The 24,233-nt window shown below is 47.5% G+C and overlaps 1 protein-coding gene across 5 annotated transcripts in view; it reads right to left on the reverse strand.

Moving 5' to 3' along the window:
- GRK4 (G protein-coupled receptor kinase 4) overlaps positions 1-24,233 on the reverse strand; it is a 57,344-nt gene that overhangs the window by 19,730 nt on the left and 13,381 nt on the right. For all 5 annotated transcript variants that reach the window (XM_043447846.1, XM_043447844.1, XM_043447843.1 and 2 more), the window contains exons 2-7: positions 21,646-21,741; positions 15,930-16,042; positions 13,093-13,170; positions 7,132-7,235; positions 3,504-3,596; positions 2,241-2,304 (exon numbers count right to left, since the gene is read on the reverse strand). In XM_043447846.1, the coding sequence (XP_043303781.1) occupies positions 2,241-2,304; positions 3,504-3,596; positions 7,132-7,235; positions 13,093-13,170; positions 15,930-16,042; positions 21,646-21,741 (548 nt within the window). The remainder of the gene's footprint in view (positions 1-2,240; positions 2,305-3,503; positions 3,597-7,131; positions 7,236-13,092; positions 13,171-15,929; positions 16,043-21,645; positions 21,742-24,233) is intronic.

The raw sequence follows: 24,233 nt of genomic DNA on the forward strand, positions 1-24,233 counted from the left end.
ATGGACCACCAGGGAAGTCCCCCAGAGGATCACTTTAAAAGCGAAGACATGATACAATTGTATCCATCAACCCAAATAATTCTGATGGTAAAATATAAACCTCATTGTGGAAAATATTGAAAATATTAATAAAGACAATGATAAAACACCCCAATTCTAAGATAACTATCACTGATACTGCACTGCATAAGCTTCGAAGTGCCCCCTTTATACATATATATGCAAATGATATATAGCTTGCTCCCCCACAACCTCTGGCTTTTAGGGGAAATTGGGCTTATGTTACAGAGCAGATAATAATCTTTTTTCATCTTACTGTGTGACTATCTTCTCATCATTAAACGTTTTACAAATATGTAACTATTCCAAAACGCATCTCGTCATTTTCCGGCCACGAAGCACTGGCACATAGTCTTCGCACATCTCTTATCACGCACTAAAGACAGATTCCTTCAAGTGGAGTTGCCAAGTCAGAGAGCGAGAAGGGAGAAGAGGCGGGCTGCCAGGCACCGCAGCCCCTCAGCTGCTCCTCACAGCGACGGAGAAGCAGGGCTCGTGGCCCCTCTGCAGGAGGAGACCACGGCAGGCTCCCTGACCGCACAGCTGGAAGCAAAGGCACAGGACTTGACTTCAGGGTGTGTGGGTCCCAAGGATGTGCTCTCTACACCGCCTGCCACACAGGCAGGGATGCTCGCCCGGCCCCTGTCCACTGCGCCGGGCTCAGGACCCGCCAGGGCCGCCTGGAGGACTCAGGGCTGATGGGAAAGCACTGCTGTTGACCAAATGAGACCAAAATGTTGGCCGTTCACACCTCCAGGAGAGGCGCCAGCATTTGGCAAAGGTAAATACACTACCGGCATTTGGACTGAAAGGGCCCCCGGCGTCTGCCTTAGTCACAGGGTTCTAACTGGCATTCCCGAGAGAAATGGACAGTCCACTGACTCCCGCCCCGCGCCTGATGCAGCGCAGCACTCCCAGAACACATCTGTAAAAAGCCACAGCCGTTTATTTTTCCTCCCAGCTGTTTGTCAGGAGCACAAGTCTATGTGTTAAAAAAGTGCTGTATAAGATGATATGCGTACCGAGTCTTTTCACGACAGTGAAAACTTGCCAACGTGTTCCTGCTGAGTCCATTGTTAAGACCTCTGTGTGGCCAGACCAGGGGCTTCACTGCTTTGTAGACACAAGAGCCGGGTGCTGGAAGCTTCCTTCCTCTGTCCCTGGAGGCAGTGTGGGACGGGCGGCGTGGACCGAGCACTCTGGAGGCGCGTCAGGGGACGGACTCCTCGCAGACGCAGACGCGTCTCCCGCAGAGGGCCTGGCATGCTGTGGCGGGGCTTGCAGAGCACCAGGCGGCCTCCAGGACCTCAGCGGTCGCCCCGCGGGCTCTCCCAAGGCTGGCATGCCGACCAGTCCCTCTCGCAGCCACTGCAAGTGGTGACAGGAGGCGCCAGCCGTGTGACGCCTCCCGGGCTGGCATTGGCCATGGTTCTGGACTGGAATTTGGGAGCACACGCCATGTGACTTGCAAGCAGACGGTGTGCCCAGCTCTGACCTGGCCCCCCCGGCTCTGGGACTTAGCAAGGCTTGAACTCAAACGACCGCTCCACACACTCAGCAGGGCCGTGAGCATCTCCTTCGGCCGCAGCACAGGGCGTGACAGGACCCTGCCCCTACCACACCATCTTCAACCCCATTTAAAGACCGTCTCTCGGGAACTCGTGGGGAGTGTCTTTAGGATTTTCCCCAATTTCCATATTTTCTAACACCTTTCGAAGTAGGTGTAAGGTACATACACATCCTTATTAAATAAGTTAAATAAGCATATTCAATAATATTTAATAAAATTTAGTAATATACCCTGTACTATGCGCACTTCTAGGCTAGTCCTCAGTTATGAGAATGGAATGTCAGAAACTCCACCATATGGAAACAGAATAATCTTTTCAGTTAGGACAAACTTACTAAACTTGAACATTGATAATATGAGAAAACAACCTCTTTAAGAACTAAGAACTGACATGTAAAATCACAAAGATAGTGAATCATTCTCCCCACCGGATCTCTGAATTTTTTAAAAGCATGTACCTTTTGCTCAAAGTTCAATCTTAATTCTCATGGCTGCTAAAAGTATTCCTAAAATACACAGTAAAGAAATAACTGTATTGGTAGAGTTGATACGTTACCTGAAGACCACGCCTTTCTAGAAGTACTGCTCACAGCTGTCAGGTTCGACTTACCTCTCCAAACCCACCTTTCCCCAGGACTCTGTAGTGCCTAAACGTGCTCTTTGTCACTGGTTGCCTAATTAATGACAAGGAAAAAAGAAATCCTCAGGTCTCACAGCACATTGCTATTTGGAAAGAGAAAAACCTACCCAGCCCCTGGCCTGGCCTGAGAAGGGGGCGCTGGGGAGGGGCCAGGACCCGCGGCCTGTGCTCAGGGGGCGGCTCCTCCGTGGGGCGGCCTTGAAGAGACAAGCACGTGAACGTTTACCACTGTGAAGACACTGAAGACAGACGCAGAATGACCCTGCTGCCCTCACTGCCCGAACTAAACACACGTCTGCGCCAGCCCCACTCTGAAACCGCTCTGTGTTCTCCTTGGCACAGCGCTCGGGGCCTCTCAGAAGGCTGGGGAGGGAACTGACATTGACAGGGAGCTGCTCTCTGAAAAAGAACCTCAAAGGCGGTGTTGACCCCGTAGCAAAAGAAACCTGTATGAGCTAGAACTGAAATTTAATAAATCAACAATCACTGTAACAACAGCAACACTGGTGGCAGCTAACACAGAGGATGAGATGGTCGGCATCACCGACTCAATGGACATGGATTTGAGTAACCTCCCGGAGCTGGTGATGGACAGGGAGGCGTGGCGTGCTGCCGTCGTCCACGGGGTCGCAGAGTCGGATGGGACTGAGCGGCTGGGCTGAGCGGAACGCCCCCTGAGCACTTCTGTTGTGCACCGAGCTCTGCGCTGAGTGTCCTACACTCATTCCTCTGGTGCCTCTAGCAGTCCAGGCGGTGGTGGCGGCTTAGTCACCAAGTCGTGTCTGACTCTCTGTGACCCCGTGGACTGTAGCCCACCAGGCTCCTCTTGTCCGCAGGATTTCCAAGAATACTGGAGTGGGCTGCCATTTCCTTCTCCAGGGGGTAGGTTCTATTTTACACAAAAGGGACCCAAAGCCCATGCAGGCCACGTCACTGCCTGAGGACACACAGCTAGTAGGCGTCTGGGTAGAGGCTGAGATGGCAAAGACCCGAGCACCACAGCGGATTCTGTTTCTGTGAATCCAGGACATGGTTTACTGTCTCACGACGGCAGCAGCAGGGCTCACTGTCATTTTAACAAGAGAACACAGAGCCCACTGGGTCAGGAGAAATTGTACAATATTAATAATGAGATTTCCAATGGCATTCTGACAGACAGAAAGGTATACATCAGTCAAAATGCAGTAATGGAAGTCACGATTTGTTTTCACTAAATGTCAGATGAGAACATACCTTTCCAGCCATTTCCACTGTAAAAATCGAGAAAAATATGCACTTTCTTGGTATTCTTCAAATGCTTCTTCACTTAAATGGTCATGGACAATTCTAGAAAGAGATTTTATGCAACTATGTACATCTGGCTGCAATACAAAATGAAGACAACTCTGTGATTTAATGCACGAGTGAGTGCTGAATATGGGACAAATGAATCATTACCCATAATTCAGTATATTGAATTTTGCAATTACAGAATCTCACACTAGTTTCCAATGCTACCAGTGAAAACATGAACGCAAGAATTCAAAGGAAATAAAACCGATTTACCTTCTTAAAGTCAGAGGTCCTTTTTAAGTATTAGAATATCAGTGAAGTAATTACTTGATAAAAATAATCTCCCAGCAGAAAAACAATAGTTTAAAACACACTCAAGCTGTGTATGTGTGCGCGTGTGCATGCCTGCACTCACGGAGGCACATGTGTTTCAGGAGGAAAGGTAACCAGTCTGCAGTTAACATCAGTGTGAGTGTACAAATGAGATCAGTCAGGGTAGAAACTGTTAATGTGTGATGTCACCTTTTTTTTAAATATTAAAAATAAAGCTCTCAAGGACTTCCCTGGTGGTACAGTGGTTAAGAATCTGCCCGCCAACGCAGGGGGCATGGGTTCGACCCCTGGTCCGGGAAGATCCCACAGGCCGCAGGGCAACTAAGCCCGTGAGACACAGTGCTGAGCCCACAGGCCACACTGCTGAAGCCCCAGCGCCTAGAGCCTGTGCTCCGTAACAAGAGAGGCCACCACCGTGAGAAGCCCGTGTGCCACAACGAAGAGCAGCCCCCTCCCTGCAGCTAGAGAAAGCCCCACGCAACAAGACCCCGCAGAACCAAAGACAGTAATACAATTAACTAATTAAAGCACTCAGTACATTGTTTTGGAGAAGGCAATGGCAACCCACTCCAGTACTCTCGCCTGGAAAATCCCATGGACGGAGGAGCCTGGTAGGCTGCAGTCCATGGGGTCCGAAGAGTCGGACACGACTGAGCGACTTCACTTTCACTTTTATGCACTGGAGAAGGAAATGGCAACCCACTCCCATGTTCTTGCCTGGAGAATCCCAGGGACGGGGGAGCCTGGTGGGCTGCTGTCTATGGGGCCGCACAGGGTCGGACATGACTGAAGTGACTTAGCAGCAGCAGCAGCAGCAGTATTGTTTGATGCTACACGTTTCTTGAAGAAATCTTCTGCAATGAGCCCTGCCTCTTAGGTTTATTGATGACTTTATGATAGGAATACAATTGGTCCTTGGGGAGTAGGTGAGGGACAGGACATAGCCTGCCCTTAAAACAGCGCGGCAGTGGATCAGCATCTACGGAGCCGACGCTAGAGGGACCATCCACAGGCCGTTCTGACGACTCTGACCTCTCAGTCAAGGAGACAGGTGAGTCGGCGTCCAGCTGGGGGACGGGGTGGCCAGAGTCCTGCGGCTGCAGGGCACTGACCCTGGGTGGGGAGCAGAGGGGGCCGCCTGAGCTGCAGCGGAGTCACTGACAGAGAGGGAGGGAGCCATCCCCCAAGCGTGGTGGAGTCGACCTGGGAGTGCCCATGGCCGGTCTGGGAGCCGCTAGTAGGTCGTGAGTGAGGACGCTGTGAGAATAATCCCAGCACCGCACTGGTTTCAGACTTCTGAGCAAGTCACTTGATTTGCTTCCCTTTATTTTGTAAAAAGAGGTTATTCAGATGTTCCTGGATTGACTGATGTTACAGCACAGTACTTCTCAACTTGTGTTCTGAGGCTCCCTCCTTTCGAGGCCCTTGCAAGGGAGTTGGGCTTCCCTTGTGACTCAGCTGGTAAAGAATCCGCCTGCAGTGCAGGAGACCTGGGTTCGATCCCTGGGCTGGGAAGATACTATACAGTCCATGGGGTCGCAAAGAGTCGGACACCACTGAACGACCTGCACTTGAGGGAATTCAGTAATGACGCTGTGTTTATAGAAGCACTAAGTCATTCATTACCGTCTTAAAGTCTCATTCTCACGGAAGGGCTTACCAGAGGCCACACACCAGGGGACCACGTCCCTGCTCTGCAGGACAGCGGAACACCGGTGCCGTCACAACCCACATCAACACAGCTGTCTGTCAGGGTCACTGGGTGCTGAGAGGCCGCCGCTGCCCCAGAACGGAACCCATCCTGGAGGCCGGGCCCTCAGGCCCCCACGTGTGAGCAGTGGTGGCCCTGCCCTGGGCCCTGTCCCTGGCGAGCACGTGGGCAGCTCAGCTCCACACACTTGCGAACCAGTCAGGAGTCTAACACTGTCGGCTCAGTTAATCCCCTTTATAAAGGTCCTTAGGTGTCTCCACGGTAGAACACAAACACTGCCTGATTCTAACTCGTTTGTCTATTTCACGGTCTGTATAAATTACTAAGGTCAACGACCAAGCCACCTTCCCAGGATCTCAACTCTACTTCCCAATACTCCTTGCCTCAAAACAGCAGACTGCGCCACTGCCCTAGTCTGGCACGTGAACCTGCTGCACACAGTTTGTAAGTATCATGACCCTGAAAACTGTGCGTCAGCTCAGCACTGGTTTCTGATACGTTCACCTCCACGCTCCCACTAACCATCACGTGCGGACTCTCACCAGAGCTTCATGTGGGAGCCGTGGAGCAGAGAGGACTCACTTAGCTCACTACACAGGACCAGGATTCTGGGAACCAAAATGAGAAAGGAAGGTTTGGGGGAAATAAAGGCTGTAACAAGACGGGGATGAGGCACAATAATAAGAACACAAACTCCTAGAGGCCACACGATGTTGTGCTGCCGTCTCCAGTTATCCGATGCCACGTGCAGCTGATGGTAAATGACAGTTAATAAACATGTAGGAGTGAAGAGCCATCTGTCACATGAACTAATCAAATAGACAGATGCCGGAATACCAACACCTGTTTAAAGATTACCAGCTGTTATTCCTATCCCTTGCAGTTTCCGCACAGAGAAGGCAGAATCTCGGACCAGTCTCTCCAGTTGTGTGCAACTCCCACAGTTCTCAACTTCAGAACAGAGTTTACAGCAGAAGCAGGAAGGGGAAAGGAGGAGCCTCTCTGGGTGCTCAGACACTCGGCCCTGCTGACGGCCTGCCCGCAGCTCCTGGCTCCTGGGTCAGCCTCGCGTTGGAGGGAGTGGACTCGGGTCCCGAGAGGCCAGGGCTCAGGACGCGCGTGTTCAGGGAATGAGTGACACCCGAATGAACGTCTGCTTACAAACAACTCCACGCCTGGGGCCAGGTCACCTCAGCCGCCACTCTTTCCTCCTGAGAACATGAGGAAGCTGAACTCAGGCGACTGCTCAGACTCGGGATGTTCCTGTCCCGACTGCAGAGGTCTGCAGGAGAGATCTTTGCAGTGCGTGCTCTGTGGGGCTGCTTTCACCCTGGAACGAGCCCTGTGGAAGGCTGGCAGAGCGGCCGGGCGGGCAGCAAAGCCACACTTGCGACCTGGCGCTTCAGGATGTCCCTGAATGTGTGGTCGTCACTCCTCATCCGTCTGATGGTGGAGGGGACCGCCCTCATCCAGAGAGGACACGCCCCCGTGGAGAGGCTGCCGGATCCGGCCCCGGGCGGGGCCCGGCCGTGTGCACCCACTTACCTGGTGCACTCCTCGAAGACATCTTTGGATGGGTCCTCCCACAGCCTCTGCCTGCACCTGAACACCACGTCTTCGGGTATTTCTGGTAGAGGGGCTGGTGAACCCTTCAGACAGCACAAACCAATCACGACAGTTAGTGATTTCATAAATGATCAGCTGAAGACAGAATCAACGCTTACTGACAACAACCACACCGTGAAGTATATGAAATGACAGGTCAGGGCACCCCCTTCGCCCCCACCAGTCTCGCTTTCCAGAGTGCCGTGTGTCAGCTGCCTCTTCCCACCATTCCTCTGTAGGGCCCCCAAAAGATGCCCGTACACCCGCGTTCACAGCATTACTCCCGACACTGGACACATGGGAACCACCCAAGTGTCCAGCAATGGTGGATGGACAAACACAGTGTGGTCCATCCAGACACAGAATATTATTCAGCTTCAAAAAAGAAAGGAATTCTGAGACCTGTTACCACCTGGAGGAACCTTGAGGACACTATGCTAAGTGACATAAGACAGTCACAAAAAGAATATACTGTGTGATTCCACTTACATGAGGTCCCTAGACTAGTCAGATTCATAGACAGAAAGCAGATGGTAGGGGGCCAGGGGCTGTGGGCAGGGGCAGAGGGAGTTAGTGTTTAATGGGGACAGAACTACAGTTGTGCAAGATGAAAACCACCCAGGAGACAGGCGGTGGTGATGGTGTGCACGCACGTCAGTGTGAATGTACTTTACTGAACTGTAAACCTTGAAATGGTTACGATGGGAAATTTGCTTTTTTTAAATCACAATTAAAATGTAAACACATATACTCAGAAATAGACACATTTCCCCGCCTCACAGAAATGGGATAAACATATGTATAGTCTGGTGAGTACATGCTGACACCCACAGAGCTACCCTGCTTCCTCAATGACTGCCTGGCTCCCAGAGGACAGGCTTCTGCCCCCTCAACCATTCCAGGGGCCAGTTCTCTCCACGGCAAACACCACTGCGTGAACCTTTTCCACAGTTGTGTTTTATAAGGGAGGTTCCTAGAAGGAGAAATACCAGCTCAAAGGATACACACATTTAAAACACTGGCACTTATTGCAAGACTGCTCTGCAAAAAGGCTCTAGGAGTCCACATTCTCACCAACATCCCCACACACCAGCTCCCCACTCTCCTGACCCTCATGCAGAGGATTCTGGAAAAAGAAAACACACAGCAAAACTGCTGTCCTGATTTATTGAAAAAAAAAGAAATACACAGAACACATTCAACTGTACATTGAACCTACCGATTTCTGGCTGTGGAGTAGCTGAATAACTACAACTTTTTGTTTTCTATAAATCAAAGATGCTGAACTACTGATAGGCATATACAAGAAGTAAACTCACATTTCCCCCCAAAACCAATAATACTGTTATAACTAATAACAATTTATAGCTGTCATTCAAATTGCCTAATACAAGTGATTATGTCATTTAGCCTCATGACGACCCAACAGAAGAGACTCGACCAACTACGGAAGGTTCTGGTACAGCCCCAGAAACAGCAGTGGAGCCACGCCCGAGCAGTGTGCCCCGAGACCACTCTCTTCCTGCGTGGTGAGGCTACGATGAGGACAAAGTTTGTTCACTCACTGACTCATCAAATACGCATTGCTCCAGGCACAGGGCCAAACAGAAACAAGACAAAATTTCCAGAAGACAAAGCCATTAAATTCCAACACTTGTCTCAAAAATACACGTTTTACAGAAATAGCTCTTAGGGTTTTCCATAGTATTATTCCCCCTCCAAAGGTCTTAATTTCCTGAAGCTAAATTAAACAGCAGGTTAATTCTATGAAGACTATTTAATGACTTACTCCAAACAGAGATCCTTCCCACAGTGTCACAGAAAACACACTAACAGAAATTTATTTCCACAGGGAAAAAAAGCAATGCTCAGATCCCCCATGAGCAGAGTCGTGAGGCAACCTGAGTGTGGCAAGCTGAGGATGGTACCACTGGTCTGATACTAAGCACAAGGAAAGTGGAATACAGATTGCTTCTGGGGCTTTAAATTAAGGAACAATACTTATTTTTCAGGAAAGGTAATTGCCAGGGAAAATTACCAAATAACCCAGTGCCTTGTTTTAAAGTTTTGGACAATGAGAACTCTGATGGGAAAGTCCACTGGTGGGGAAGGAGTGGGGGTAGATTTTGCAGATATATGCTTATTATCCTCTGTTAAATGATCCAACCAGTCCATCCTGAAGGAAATCAGTCCTGAATATTAATTGGAAGGACTGATGCTGAAGCTAAAACTCCATCCAATACTTTGACCATCTGATTCCAAGAACTGACTCGTTGGAAAAGACCCTGATGCTGGGAAAGATTGAAGGCGGGAGAAGGGGACGACAGAGGATGAGATGGTTGGATGGCATCACTGACTCAATGGACATGAGTTTGAGTAAACTCTGGGAGTTGGTGATGGACAGGGAGGCCTGGCGTGCTGCAGTCCATGGGGTCGCAAAGAGCAAATGAACTGAAAAATACAAATCTTTATTATTTTTTAAAAATTGCGTTGCCTTCCTATTGTTGAACTGTAAGAGTTGGTTATGTATCTTGGACACCTGCTCCTCGTCTGACACTGGACCTGCACATATCTCCCCCATTCTACAGGCTGCCTTCTCTCCTTCATGGTGATCTTTGAAGTACTGTATTTTGATGAAGTCCAGTTTATCTGTTTTATTCTTTTGTTGCTGTCCTTTTGAAGTCACATATGAGAAACCACTGTCTAAATCGAGGTCATGAAGCTTTGCACCTGAAGTTCTACAGCTAAGATTCACACCTGAGAAGTTTCTTCTAGAATAGTATGGTGTTCACATTCAAGTTACCTTTTGTATACAGTATTAAATAAGGGTCCAACTTCCTTCTTCTGCACATGGGTACCCAGCTGTCCTGGCACCATTTATGGAAAAGACTCTCCTTTCCCCAAATGAATAGTCCTGGCAGCCTTACTGTAAGTCAGCTGACTGCTTCCAGACTCTCAGTTCTATTCTGTTGGTCTATAAGTCTGTCCTTAGGCCGGGACCATATTGTCCTGCAGCCCTGTAGTGAAGTTTTGAAACTGAGAGGTGTAAGTCCTCCAACTTTGTTTTTCTTTTTTAAGGTTGTTGTAATTATTCGTGATCCTTTCAGTATGTGTATGAATTCTAAGATCTACTTGTTAATTTCTTCGAAAAAAGGAAGTTAAGATTTTGATACAGATTATATTGAATCTACAAACAATCTTAAATCTTCTAATCTGTTGAACACAGGATGTCTTTCCATTTTATTACAGTTCTGCTTTACTTTCTTTCAATGATGTTTTGAAGTTTTCAGTGTATTAAAGGTTGCACTTTATTTTGTTATAAACAATTACTGCTAACTATTCTATTCTTTTTTATGCTATTGTAAATGGAGTTGCTTTATTTTCATTTTTGGTCTTTAAATGATAGTGTATAGAAACACAATTGAATTTTGTTTAGTGATCTAGTATCCTGCAACCTTGCTGAACTCACTTACTAGCTCTCGAAGCTTTCTTTCTCCCTAATGTGTATAAACACTGAAGATTTTCTATATATGAGTGCTATGATCTGAATGTGTGCCCCAAATACATATGTTGAATTCCTAACCCCCAAAGTGACGATACTGGGAAGCAGAGCCCTTAGGAGATGCTTAGATCAAGAGGATGGAGCTCCTGTGAGTGGGGCTGGAGTCCTTACAGCGGAGGCTCCAGAAACACCTCACACCTCTTCCACCATGTAAGGACACAGCAAGGAGGTGCTGGCTATCAGCTTCCAGACCTGTAAGCAATAAATTCCTGTTGTTTGTAAACCATCCTGGAGTGTGAGGTCAAGTGGGCCTTAGGAAGCATTACTACGAACAAAACTAGTAGAAGTGATGGAACTCCAGCTGAGTTATTTCAAAGCTTAAAAGATGATGATCTGAAAGTGCTGCACTCAATACGCCAGCAAATTTGGAAAACTCAGCAGTGGCCACAGGACTGGAAAAGGTCAGATTTCATTCCATTCCCAAAAAAAGGGCAATGCCAAAAAATGTTCAAACTATCACACAGTTGCGCTCATCTCACACGCTAGCAAAGTAATGCTCAAAATTCTCCACACGAGGCTTCAACAGTACGTGAACAGAGAACTTCCAGACGTACAAGCGGGATTTAGAAAAGGCAGAGGAATCAGAGATCAAATTGCCAACATCTGCTGGATCACAGAAAAAGCAAGAGAATTCCAGAAAAGCATCTACTTCTGCTTCATTGACTATACTAAAGCCTTTGACTGTGTGGATCACAACAAACTGTGGAAACTTCTTAAAAGAGATGGGAATACCAGACCACCTTACCTGCCTCCAGGGCTTCCCTGGTAGCTCAGACAGTAAAGCATCTGCCTACAATGCGGGAGACCTGGGTTCAATCCCCATGTCGGGAAGATCCCCTGGAGAAGGAAATGGCAACCCACTCCAGTATTCATGCCTGGAAAATCCCATGGACCTAGGAGCCTGGTGGGCTACAGCCCATAGGGTCGCAAAGAGTCGGACACGACTGAGCGACTTCACTTCACTTCATTTCACCTCTTTACCTGCCTCCTGAGAAATCTGTATGCAGGTCAAAAAGCAACAGTTAGAACCAGACATGGAACAACAGACTGGTTCCAAATTGGAAAAAGAGTATGTCAAGGCTATATATTGTCACCGTGTTGTTTAACTTATATGCAGAGTACATCATGCAAAATGCGAGGCTGGATGAAGCACAAGCTGGAATCAAGATTGCCCAGAGAAATATCAATAACCTCAGACATGCAGATGACACCACCCTAATGGCAAAAAGTGAAGAGGAACTAAGAGCCTTTTGATGAAGGTGAAAGAGGAGAGTGAAAAAGCTGGCTTAAAACTCAAAGTTCAAAAAAGTAAGATCATGGCAACTGGTCCCTTCACTTCATGGCAAAGAGATGGGGAAAAAGTGGAAACAGTGACAGACTTTATTTTCTTGGCTCCAAAATCACTGTGGATGGTGACTGTAGCAATGAAATTAAAAGACACTTGCTCCTTGGAAGAAAAGCTATAATAAACATAGACAGCATACTAAAAAGCAGAGATATCACTTTGTTGACAAAAAGTCTGTATAGTCAAAGCCATGGTTTTTCCAGTAGTCACATACAGACTGTGAGAGTTGGACCATCAAGAAGGCTGAGCATGAAAGAACTGAACTATGGTGCTGGAGAAGACTCTTGAGAGTCCCTTGAGAGACCGCAAGGACATCAAACCAGTCAATCCTAAAGGAAATCGACCCTAAATATTCATTGGAAGGACTGATGCTGAAGCTTAATCTCCAATACTTTGGCCACCTGATGTGAAGAGCTGACATTGGAGAAGACCCTTATGCGGGAAAGACTGAGGCAGGATAAGGGGGTGACAGAGGATAAGATGGCTGGATGGCACGTGAGTCTGAGCAAACTCCAGGAGATAGTGAAGGACAGGGAAGCCTGGTAGGCTGCTGTTCACGGGGTCGCAAAGAGCCAGACACAACTGAGCGACTGAACAACAACAAAAGCAGGTGTTTGCTGCTCCGTCCTGCTTCCGTACTTGCTGTATCAACCAGGATAACTCTCCAAGTTGCATCTTTCTCCTTGACAACTTCCCTTGCTGTTTGAGTTTTTCTTCAGAAAAGGTGAGGAAGAAAAAAGAAATTAACAAAAAAGATTTAAAAGCTACACAAATGAAACCTTTCTTCTACAGCTCCCAGTGGACTGTCTAGTGGGCACAGAGATGCTCCCACAGTGAGTGTGAGTGGCAGAGATGATTCAGACCCAAATGGGCTTTGACTCCAAAGTAAAACGGAGTCATTTCATTACTTACTTATTCCAACTATGGAAACATGGCTATGTGCTCTAATTATTTAAGTCATTTACAAATCTTTATGCTAAAGAAGAAAACGCACCTTTCCCCTGAAGAATGTGTCCAAGGCCAGGAGCCCACAGCGTCTTCGGTCCTCATCAGCGGCCACTTCATATTCTGCCTGATTGCAGAGATGACACAAAAGAAAAATGTTAGTTAAGCTTCTTTGTGGACTTCGTAATGTTTCAAATGTTTCTGACTTGTGGAACTGACTTGGTGCCTTGAGAACCAGTGAGCAGCTCTAGTGATTAAGTATCTGCAGCTCTTCTTTGGGAAACTGATGGCCATGAGGGAAAAACTGGCTTATTTTTAAAGGATCAATAACGTAATAAAGCAACACACACCACAATGCTCCCTATATCATACTGTATTTTCAGCCCTTAAATGTGGCCAAATAAAACGGAGTAACATGAACCACCTGGGCTGTTCTCGGCAGCGGCGTTTTAGGAAAAAGCCCAAGAGGCCCTTGGACACCCGTGTGCAGTGCTCCCAAGGAAGTCAGTCCGCAACACCTGCGTGGGCGCCATTCACAAACACGTGTCAGGGATCAATGGGAGGGCAGGCGACAGCACGCAGGCCAGAAAACAGTCACAAGCAGCACCTCATCAGTATCTAAACCCCCATCGAGGGTGAGCAGGGAACAAGGAATGGGAAGATGGAGAAGAGAGAGAGAGACAAGGGGGAGATCGCCAAGGCTGAGATAAGAGAATTTCAACAAGTTGTTCTGCAGCGTCCCCAGCCAGGGAGACAGGAGGATGCAGAGGCCTCACGAAGCCCAAGTTCTGCAAGTGGGACCCTGAAGAGCAGTGAAGCTGAGAGGCAGATGGAGTTGAGAGAGGTGGGGAACGAAGATCCAAGGAGGCTGCTCTACTGAACACACGGAGAAGACTCCAGGACGAAGGGCTGCGTGTCAGCGTCCAGCCCCCTCCCTCCTCTGCTGAGGCCGGCACAGGGCCCGGGACCTGGGCCAGCTGCCCTCCCAGAGCCGACTCCACCCTCTCCGTTCAAAGGCATCACACTCACCAGCACACTGTTTACTCACAGACTGCTCAACTCAAGTTCCAGGAGTTCTGGATACGATACGGTGGACAATCGATGGGCAAGAAAGTGTTGTGATTCTGTGATGGCCTCTGACGTGCCAATCAGACTGGCAACAATCTCCAGTTACTCAAACACTAACCCAGTGTTGCTGGGTATTTGTAGACGTGACCAGAGTTCCTCGTTCAATGAGTGCAAAGGCCTTTCAAGCAGAGCTGAGGCTTCCTCGAGAAGTTCTGCCTGAGGAGAGCAGCTTCCCCCACTGCTGGGGAGGCCTGTCCTGTCCTTCCTGCTGGGTTTCCCACCTCCAGCCAGATCACAGCATCATGGATGCTGATTCCTTGCAATGAATCTCTCAGCATATCTGTTACCGCTTCCACGTCTTTCCTTGGCCCCTGACTGATACAGATGGTGTAATTCATTCAGCACACAAAGCGCGGGGAACAGAGCGAACCACCATGTCCGCCACCTGCCCACTCAAGGAGCTCAAAGAACGTGGCATCACCCACCACAAGGGGAGTGGGAGCTGCAGTGAGGCCTGGTGGCATACGCAGGTGTGGCTCATGCACCCACGAGGCTACCGTCGAAAAACTAATCCTGCCGCCACGGCCAGCAAGCCAGGCACCTACCAACTAAAGGGCTCATGATTTATCAGAAGATTCAGCTGTACACCTAAAACTAACCCAGCATTGTACGTCAACTACAGTCCAATAGGAAATAGAAAGTTTTAAAAGGGAGGCATGCATGCTCAGTCACTTCATTTGTGTCCGACTCTGCACCACCCTATGGGACCATAAACCGCTGGCGTCCCCTGCCCGTGGGGTCTCCCAGGTAAGAACACTGGAGCGGGCTGCCACGCCCTGCTCCAGGGGACCTTCTCGACTCAGGGATTGAACCCATGTCTCTTACGTCTCCTGCACTGGCAGGCAGGTTCCTTACCACGAGCGCAACCTGAGAAGCCTTAAAAAGGAAGCTCTGACTGCCTCCCTCCCAGCCATCTCTCAGCCCAGTCCAGGCACCAGTAAGGAGCGGCCGGGGAGCTCCTGGAGGAGGAGCAAGCAACAAAACAGGCAAGGGCCCCGTACAGTTTTCTGAAAGAATACACACAGCTACATAATTTTAAAAAGCTAAGGGGAAAAAATGAATAAAATCCCCATGATATAGGCTAGTACTTTGCATACAGTATGGTGTCGATACATATTTGCTGATGTGACTAGGACAGGCCAAAGCTGAGAGGGAAGTATCATAATCGGGGCACAACTACCTAATGGTTGGAGAGCTTTTCTATTAAACTCTACCAATTTTCCGTTAAGCTGCGTCTGAATTTTACAGTTTTGAAGCTTCTAGTCCTGCCAGTGCTACCTCTGTGGTTTCAGAAACAACATCTCTTCCCCTAGAAGGAGATCAGGGTAAACGTCGAGCTGGAGACACAGAAACGTCAGGCAGGCTTAGACGGACAGTCAGTTCCATTCGCTGTGACCCTGCACCCCACACCTGCTCTCTTCCCCGCCCTGTGCTCTGGGCGGAGGCGTCCCCAAGCCCTCAGGGCGCCTGGAGGCGGCGGCTCCACAAGCGCTGCCTTCACCAGCTCTTCAGCCTCCTTAGAAGGGAAAGCGGCGCGTGTCAAAGCTGCGTCGTAAACACCTTTGATTCTCCAAGGCTTGAGAAGTAATCTGCATGAACTACTCCTTTACCGGCTTTAAGCCGACACAGCATGACACCAGGACGAGGTTATGCACTCGCACCTCAGCGCAAGGTCTAATCACTTAGCGGGCTCTCAAGCTAGTTTCCAGTTCTCAAAAGCACAGGCTCGGGTGGTTCAACGCTGTGATAACCACTCACCACTGCATCCAGGAACTCAATCCGCTTCTTCAGATCTTCTTTCGTGTCACAGAACTGCCTGAAGAGAAGTCTTCCGATCGGCTGCTTGTCACAGAGGCTGCTGTAATCCTTCTCTGGGTGGAGAGAAGACAGCAAACGCACATGTTTTTCTGAACCTCACTACTTTTACCTGATAGGAGACACGTCAGAAACAGTATCCGCAGTATTACTGTTGAAACCACAGTTCTGTTTACTCATTCACACTGGGTTATCATGGATATTTAAAGTGCCAAAGGCCGCTGGAAGAACGCATGAAGGGGGAAAGGTGTGTGGAGACGGACTGGGAGTTCCCTGCTCCCCATACAAAGGAAAGGGGGGGGTTTCCCGGGGAACCGAGGGGCAGGAAAGAGCGCTGGGTGGGTCCTTCCACTACACCACCCACTCCGTGTGTTAGGCACAAATTACACGAATGTGAAATACACCACAGGAATGTACTACGTTAGATTTTTGAAAACTTGTTTCGATACATTTCTATTCTTTCCCAAGTTAACAAATATATTTTTAATGACTTTTCAACTGTTTTTTTTTTCCTCTCTAGTGGGATAATATATTGTATACCTTACCTTACCCCAAATACTGATATTATCTTGAGAACGAGGCACTAAAATTTGGCGAAATTTGTCACAAGAGCTATAAGGCAAAATTGTATGTTCAAAATAGGTTTATTTAAACTTCAGCAAGAAAGTCAGTTGCTCCTTTGGCAGTGGCTCTGAACTTGAGCGTAATTATGTCCAGATATCCCTATGGCTCAGACGGTAAAGAACGTGCCTGCAGTGCAGGAGATCTGGGTTCAGTCTCCGGGTCAGAAAGACCCCCTGGAGAAGGGTATGACAACCCACTCCAGTATTCTTGCCTAGAGAATCCCATAGACAGAGGAACCTGGCAGGCTACAGTCCATAGGGTCCCAAAAAGTCAGACACAACTGAGCAACTAACACTTTTACTTTCTTTTCACATTCCTAAACCAGCTATAAAGGTGAAGAATTAAGTGAAATTCATGAAAACAGCAGGCCCTAACAAATCCCTCAACTAAACGGTTCATTAATGCCAAGTATTTAAGTAGGAGCGAAATCCTGCTTAGATCACTGAGTCTGCACGTGGGGAATTCAGCCAAGGATATAAAACCGTGTTTGCCATTGCACAACTGCTCGTTTCAACAAATGTCAGCAGCAGTTTGGCAAAAATTCTGCCACCCACTTTATCCAATTGGGCTACATTTTATTTAGGGATACTCACTAACTATGTTTAAAAAACATAGGACATAAGATGGTTAAAGGGGTATGTTTTTAAAAGTTGAGAGGTTTTTTTTGGTTTGTTTTTTGTTTGTGGCTGCACCTCGCAGCAGGTGTAACTTCTTTGACTGGGGGACCAGGCTTCCAGCCCTCGCCCCCCGCACTGGAAGCATGGAGTCTTAACCACTGGACAGCCAGGGAAGTCCAAAGCTGAGAGCTGTAAACTCTTTGCCCCCACACTCGGAGGTTCACAGATCTTCCCGCTTTCTAGCAGGGTCGCAGATGGAGCACAGGTGTGCCAGCCTTCTCACCCAGGCTCCCGCCGAAAGGACCAAAGACAAAACCACAACAGAAAGGATGAAGCCTGACATGGAAAAAAGAATACAGGTGTCCTCGGGAGTTAAGAGATCTGAGGATTGCATGGGCTTCCCAGGTGGCTCAGTGGTAAAGAATCCACCTGCAATGCAAGAGACACGGGTTTGATCCCTCGGTCAGGAAGATGCCCTGGAGGAGGAAATAGCAACCCACTCCAGTATTCTCACTTGGGAAATGCCAAGGACAGAGAAGCCTGGTGGGCTACAGTCCATGGGATTGTGAAGAGTCAGACGCACAGGGAGGAGAGAAAGCCAACAGCACAGGACTGTTAAAGGAACCACCCGGAGAATCCCCAGAGACAAGGAAGCCGGCCCAGGGCTGGATCCTGGAGCCCCGCCACGGCCTGAACACAGCTACAGTCCTGAGACTCCTTCAGGCTGGAGCCACTTGGCAGAATGTGGGTCTCTGCCAAGAGGGATGCTGAGACCCCGAGGAGGCAGAGCCCGGCTGGAGGAACTACATGCTCCGCTGGCAAAGTGGAGCAACGCTGTCTGTGGCCCCCAGAACACAGGCTCCGTGCGGACAGAACCTCACTGACCCACCCACCTTCCAGAACCCCATGCAAGTGAGGGGTGCCCAGAAAAGCCGAACTACATGACCACAGAGGAAGCCCCTCTCTTAAATTAGACATACATTAAATTTTATAATTAAGCATACATTAAGTTTTATAATTAAATATACATTAAATTTTCCCAGGCTGAAGATTAAAGGCTCCAATAAATGTTAAACATGACAAAAGAAGGTTGATCCAGAGGTAGAGACATCTCAGAGGACTTCCCAGCAGTTAAGGAGAAACAATACCTCTGAGAAAGAATAAAAAATTAACCACAAAATGTAAAGATCCAGAGGGACACAGTAAGCAGTAAAAATTACTTGAGGAGCTGTAATAACAGAATAAGAAGAAATCAAAGAGGACAAAATGGAAACCAAAAAGGATAACTAATGGGTACAATCTAGAAAGAGCAAAAAACAAATAAATAAACTAGAAAAATCAATAGCTCTATCAAAGTATTTGGAAGGCTTCTCAGCAGAGTGTGATGTTCAGTTCAGAACATTTTCTTCTTTCTGGCTCCAGCCGCACTTAACAGTTTATAGATCATATGGAATACACATTACCTATAATGCTATACTACTGTACCAGATTTTAATTTGTTAGAACAATCTATGGACCAAGATACACAGAAGGCAGACCCCACAAGCAGTTCAGAGCGGCTCAAAGAGGACACGCAGGGAGGCCAATGCGGAGGCAAATAAAGCTTCAAGGAGGAAAAGAAAAGAAAAGATTAGAGCCTCAAAAGGCCTAGATGCCACACCAAGGAGTCTCCTTCTGTCCTGGAAGGAGCGGAGATAATTTCCTCCTCTCACTGTGTGCCAGGGCATCTGTAAGTCCTCTCTGTGTCCCATTGCTTTTGACCTTCACAGTTATACTTACAAGTTGGGCATTTTGAAGACAGCAGAGACCTATGGGACATGCCTGAGGGCCATCTGGAAGGACCCAGGCCGTGGGCGGGGAGAGGGGCAGCGAGCTGGGGCCGGGGGGCCAGCCAGCGGAAGAGCAGTGGTAACCTGCGGGAGGCGGCAGGCACGGGAGGAACGGGCCAGTTTCTCCCGACAAACGCGTCTCAGGAGGCAACTGGTTTCAGGTCCGCGTCCCTCAGTGCCGAGGAGGCAACGACAGGGTGGGCACAAGGCCCGAGCTGGGCGACGCTGAGGAAATCGCGGGCTCAGAGCGGCCAGCCCTGAGCTGCAGCAAGATCTGCATCGTGTAGGCAGCACAGGGCAGACAGAGGCCCTTCTCGGACACACGTACAATCTCCAAACTAACATCACTGAACTTTACACTTAAAACGGTTAAAATGGTCACTTCTGTTATGTTTACTTTACCACAATTAAAAAAGACTTGTACATGAGTAACTCTGGCCTCCTGATGTGAAGAAGTAACTCATTTGAAAAGACCCTGATGCTGGGAAAGATTGAAGGCAGGAGAAGGGGATGACAGAGGATGAGATGGTTGGATGGCATCACCACCTCAGTGGACATGAGTTTGAGTAACCTCTGGGAGTTGGTGATGGACAGGGAAGCCTGGCGTGCTGCAGTCCAGGGGGTCGAGAAGAGTCGGACACGACTGAGCGACTAAACTGAACTATAGCCGTATTATTCATGACAGACAAAAAATGGAAAACAACTCAGTATCCATGAAATGATGAATGGATAAAGAATAATATGTACAGTGGAAGAGTATTTGACAACAAAAAGGAGGTAAGTACTGATCCATGCTACACAGTGCAGGAACTCTGGCAAGATGAGGTTAAGTGAAAAGAAGCCAGTCACAGGACCACACAGTATATGGTTCCCGTCTGTATGAAATCCATCTACATGAAATGTCCAGGATCGGCAAATCCACAGACACAGAAGTGGATGAGTGGCTGCCTTTGGCTGGAAGTGGGGGGAGGGAATTGGGAGTAGCTATCAGTGGGTACAGGGTCTCTTTCCAGGTAATGAAAATGTTGTGAAACTAAAAAAACTGACTGTGGTAATGGTTGCACAATTCTGTGACTATATTAAAAACCACTGAATTATACACTTTAAATAGGTGAATTGTAGGGCATGCTAGTTATATCTCCAAAAAATTGTTATTTTTAAAACATAATGAGAAAAAAATGTAATGAGGTTAATTAACAAGGTTGGATAGGTTTTTTTTTTTTTGGATAGGTTTTTTTAGGGGAAAAGTACTCTGACTTTATGCTATCTGAAGTTAATTTTGATAGTTAAAATATTTAAACTTTCTTAAAAAGGAACAATAATGGTACTAAAGAAAAAACAGATTTTTAAAAAATTATCTTGGAGTATAGGTGTCTTCCCTAAATACAACAAAAAGTTCAGAGGCTAAGAAGAAAAATATTGATATAGTTGTCTACATAAAAAATTAAAATGTCCATACTGAAAAAATACTGCAAGTCAAAAGGCGAGAGCAGAAATAGAAAATGTATTCACACTGAATATAAAAGGATAACTCATTTCAGATACAAAGAACTTTTACAAATGAATTAGAAGAAAAGAAAATTGAAAAAACCCAAGAAAAGTGCTCAACTCCATCCATAATTAAAATGAGACCATTTTTCAAATTACAACTTGACATGAATCTAAGCAAACTTCGGAAGACAGTCAAGGCCAGGGAACCTGGCGTGTTGCAGTCCATGGGGTCACAAAGAGTTGGATATGAATAAGCAACTGAACAACAACAAAAAGATGAAAAACGGTGGTAACCATCAGTGTTAGCAAAGTCACAGGCAGGGGTAAGGTGATACAGATTTGCAGAAGGCAACTTGGGAATATCAACATTTTGAATGCATATCCTTTGAACTGGAAATCACATCTGTAAACAAACACAGTGATGACTGCCCTTATGCATGGCTCTACACGTGACTCGCTCTACACACGACTTCTTCCGCTCACGTCAGGACCTGTAGCTAACCCTCACTCTTACAGCTGTGGAGTGGTCCGTGACACTGACATATCTTATTGTTTATCTGACCACTCCTTTCCTGAAGTTCCCATCAGTAATTCCTGTCCACACATATAGAGATCCGTCTGGAAGGAGAAAGAAACGGTTACCAGCGTTCCCTTCTAGAGGGGATGATCGCTACATTTCTCTTCAGTTCTATCTAGAACAATGGGCCTATATTACATCTTAAAGAATGTTCTTAATTTTATTTATTTTTATTTATTTATTTGGTCGTGCCACACAGCTTGTGGGATCTTAGTTCCCTGACCAGGGATTAAACCGGGCCCACAGCAGTGAAAGGGTGGAGTCCTACCTACTGGACTACCAGGGAATTCCCAAGATCTTTTCAATGAAAAAGTCAATCGCCATACACTTTATAATGTTTATAATGCACATTAGAAAACCTATGGGGTTTTTTCCTGTGAAGAATCCTGATGGTATAAGGAGAATCTATTATAGAGGATTTGAAGCAAACAAGAGACTCAGGAAAAAAATAACATCTAACAAAGGGAAACAGCACATGCTGGACGTGGCCTCCAGCGCCGCGGGCGCGTCTCCGCACTCACCGAGGGACTGGCGAAGCTCGCTGCACTGGCTGACGGGCGGCAGTCTCAGCATCTCCCTCCATTTCCTGCTACGACCACTTTTTTTGCTAATCCCTCCTAAAAAGCAACGACAAAAAAGTACTTCTGTAACATTCAGAACTACGAGTTTCTAACAGCTACTTACTTCCACTCATGTGTTCCCTGGGTCGGGAAGACCCCCTGGAGGAGGGCATGGCAACCCACTCCAGTATTCTTGCCTGGAGAATCCCACGGACAGAACTGCCTGAAAAAAAAAAAAAAAAAGAACTGCCTGGTGTGCTACAGTCCATGGGACTGCAGTCAGATGCGACTGAAGTGACGGAGTGCGTGCGCGCACACACACACAGTGAAAAATGGTGTGAAACAAAACCAGGTCATGCAAAGGTGGAGGGTGCTCGTTGGGCTGAGATGGGACCAGGAGAGGCCCCTCTGGGTCACGTGTGGGCAGAGACCTCGGATGTGAGGATGCAAGCCTCCAAAAGGCCTAGGAGGACTGTCCCTAGCAAGACAAGAATGGTAGGAAGAGCAATTAGATAATAGTTTAGAAAGATGTTTTCGTTTATTTATTTGGCTGTGCCAGGTCCTAGCTGCAGCCTACAGGCTTCTCTCCAGGTGCGGTGCTCAGGCTGCAGCGAGCAGGCTCAGTAGTTGAGGGACAGGGGCTTAGTTGCCCCAAAGCATCTGGGATGGTAGTTCCCCAAGCAGGGATCAAACCCCTGTGCCCTGCATTGGAAGGGAGATTCTTAATCACTAGACAACCAGGGAAGTCCCTTTCATCTTTATTCTTGATAACCTTCCTTCCTCTGAAGTTTAAGCTGTGTGAACGGACACAGGCACTCCCATTGTCTTCTTGGGGCAGGGGTAAAAACTGTGCTATTTGAGTACAACTGAGTACTACAGAGCAAGAAGAGTGAACACACTCTGACCACCGACAGCATGAATGGATTTCAAAAACAATCCTGAGTAAAGGAGAGTGAGTGTAAGTTGCTTAGTCGTGTCCGACTCTTTGCGACCCCGTGGGCTATACAGTCCATGGAATTCTCCAGGAAGAATACTGGAGCGGGTAACCTTTCCCTTCTCCAGGGGATCCTCCCAACTCAGGGACTGAACCCAGGTCTCCCACACTGCAGGCAGATTCTTTACCAGCTGAGCCACAGGGGAAGCCCAAGAACACTGGAGAGGGTAGCCTACCCCTTCTCCAGTGGATCTTCCTGACCCAGGAATCGAACCGGGATCTCCTGCATTGCAGGCGGATTCTTTACCAACTGAGCTATCAGGGAAGCCAAAGGAAGTTGGACACAAGAGAATTCAGACAGTATAATTCCATTGATATAAATTTCAAAAACAGCTGATATATAAATCAGAGTAATAGTTACCTACAGGTAGGGGCCTGGCGTGCTGTAGTCCACAGGGTCACAGAGAGTCAGACACGACTGAGTGACTGAACGACGACGACGACGAGGAAGGTAGGCTGATGATGGTTTTTTTTAATATTTTTTATTGGAATATAATTGCTTTACAATGCTGTCAGTTTCTGCTGTACATCATGAACCAGCCACGTTGCATACATACATCCCCACCCGCATGAACCTCCCTTCCACCCCCCCCTCCACCCCTCCAGGATGTCAGAGCGCTGAGCTCGGCACCCCGACAGAGGAGTGGATAAAGATGATGTGCTACATACATGCAATCGAGCATTACTCAGCCAAGAAAAGGAGCGAAATTGGGTCATCTGTAGCAATGCAGATGAGCCTAACGCCTGTCATAGAGTGAAGTGAGTCAGAAAAGAGAGCAATACACTGTTCTTATTCACTCAGTCATGTCTGACTCTCTTTGCGACCCCATGGACTACAGCACGTCAGGCTTCCCTGTCCTTCACTATCTCCTAGAGTTTGCTCAGACTCATGCCCACTGAGTCAGTGATGCCATCCAACTATCTCACCCTCTGCCACCCACTTCTCTTCTTGCCCTGCCTTTCCCAGCATCAGGGTCTTTTCCAACGATAGGCTCTTCACATTAACACATGTATACGGAATCTAGAAAAATGACACTGATGAACCCATTTGCAGGGAGGAACAGAGGCAAAGATTTAGAGAATGAACTCGTCAACACAGTGCAGGAAAGAGAGGAGACAAACTGAGAGACTAGCATTGACTTATGTGCACTATCGTGTGTGAAACAGCTAGTGGGAAGCCGCTCTGCACCACTGTCTTTTGACAAGTGTCTTTCTGCATCTCTGTTTTTCACCTATATGCATCTCTATATTTAAGATGGGTTTCCTGTAGACAACATAGAGTTGGGTCTTGTTTTTTCATACACTCTGACCACCTCAGAATCAGTACACTTAGACCACTCACATGAAAAGTGATCACTAACATAGTTGGATTACCATCTACAGTATTACTCTTTTCTATTTCTTGCCCTTGTTCTTTGTTCTCATTGTTGTCTTCCATTCTTTTTTTGCCTTTCACAGTTATAATTGATCATATTATGAAACAATTTTCTCATCTTTCTTAGTATATAAATTATACTTCTCTTTAAATTGTTTTTAGTGGTTGTCTTAGAGTTAA

Source organism: Cervus canadensis, chromosome 26 (assembly GCF_019320065.1).
Source record: "Cervus canadensis isolate Bull #8, Minnesota chromosome 26, ASM1932006v1, whole genome shotgun sequence".
NCBI classification, from domain to species: Eukaryota; Metazoa; Chordata; class Mammalia; order Artiodactyla; family Cervidae; genus Cervus; species Cervus canadensis.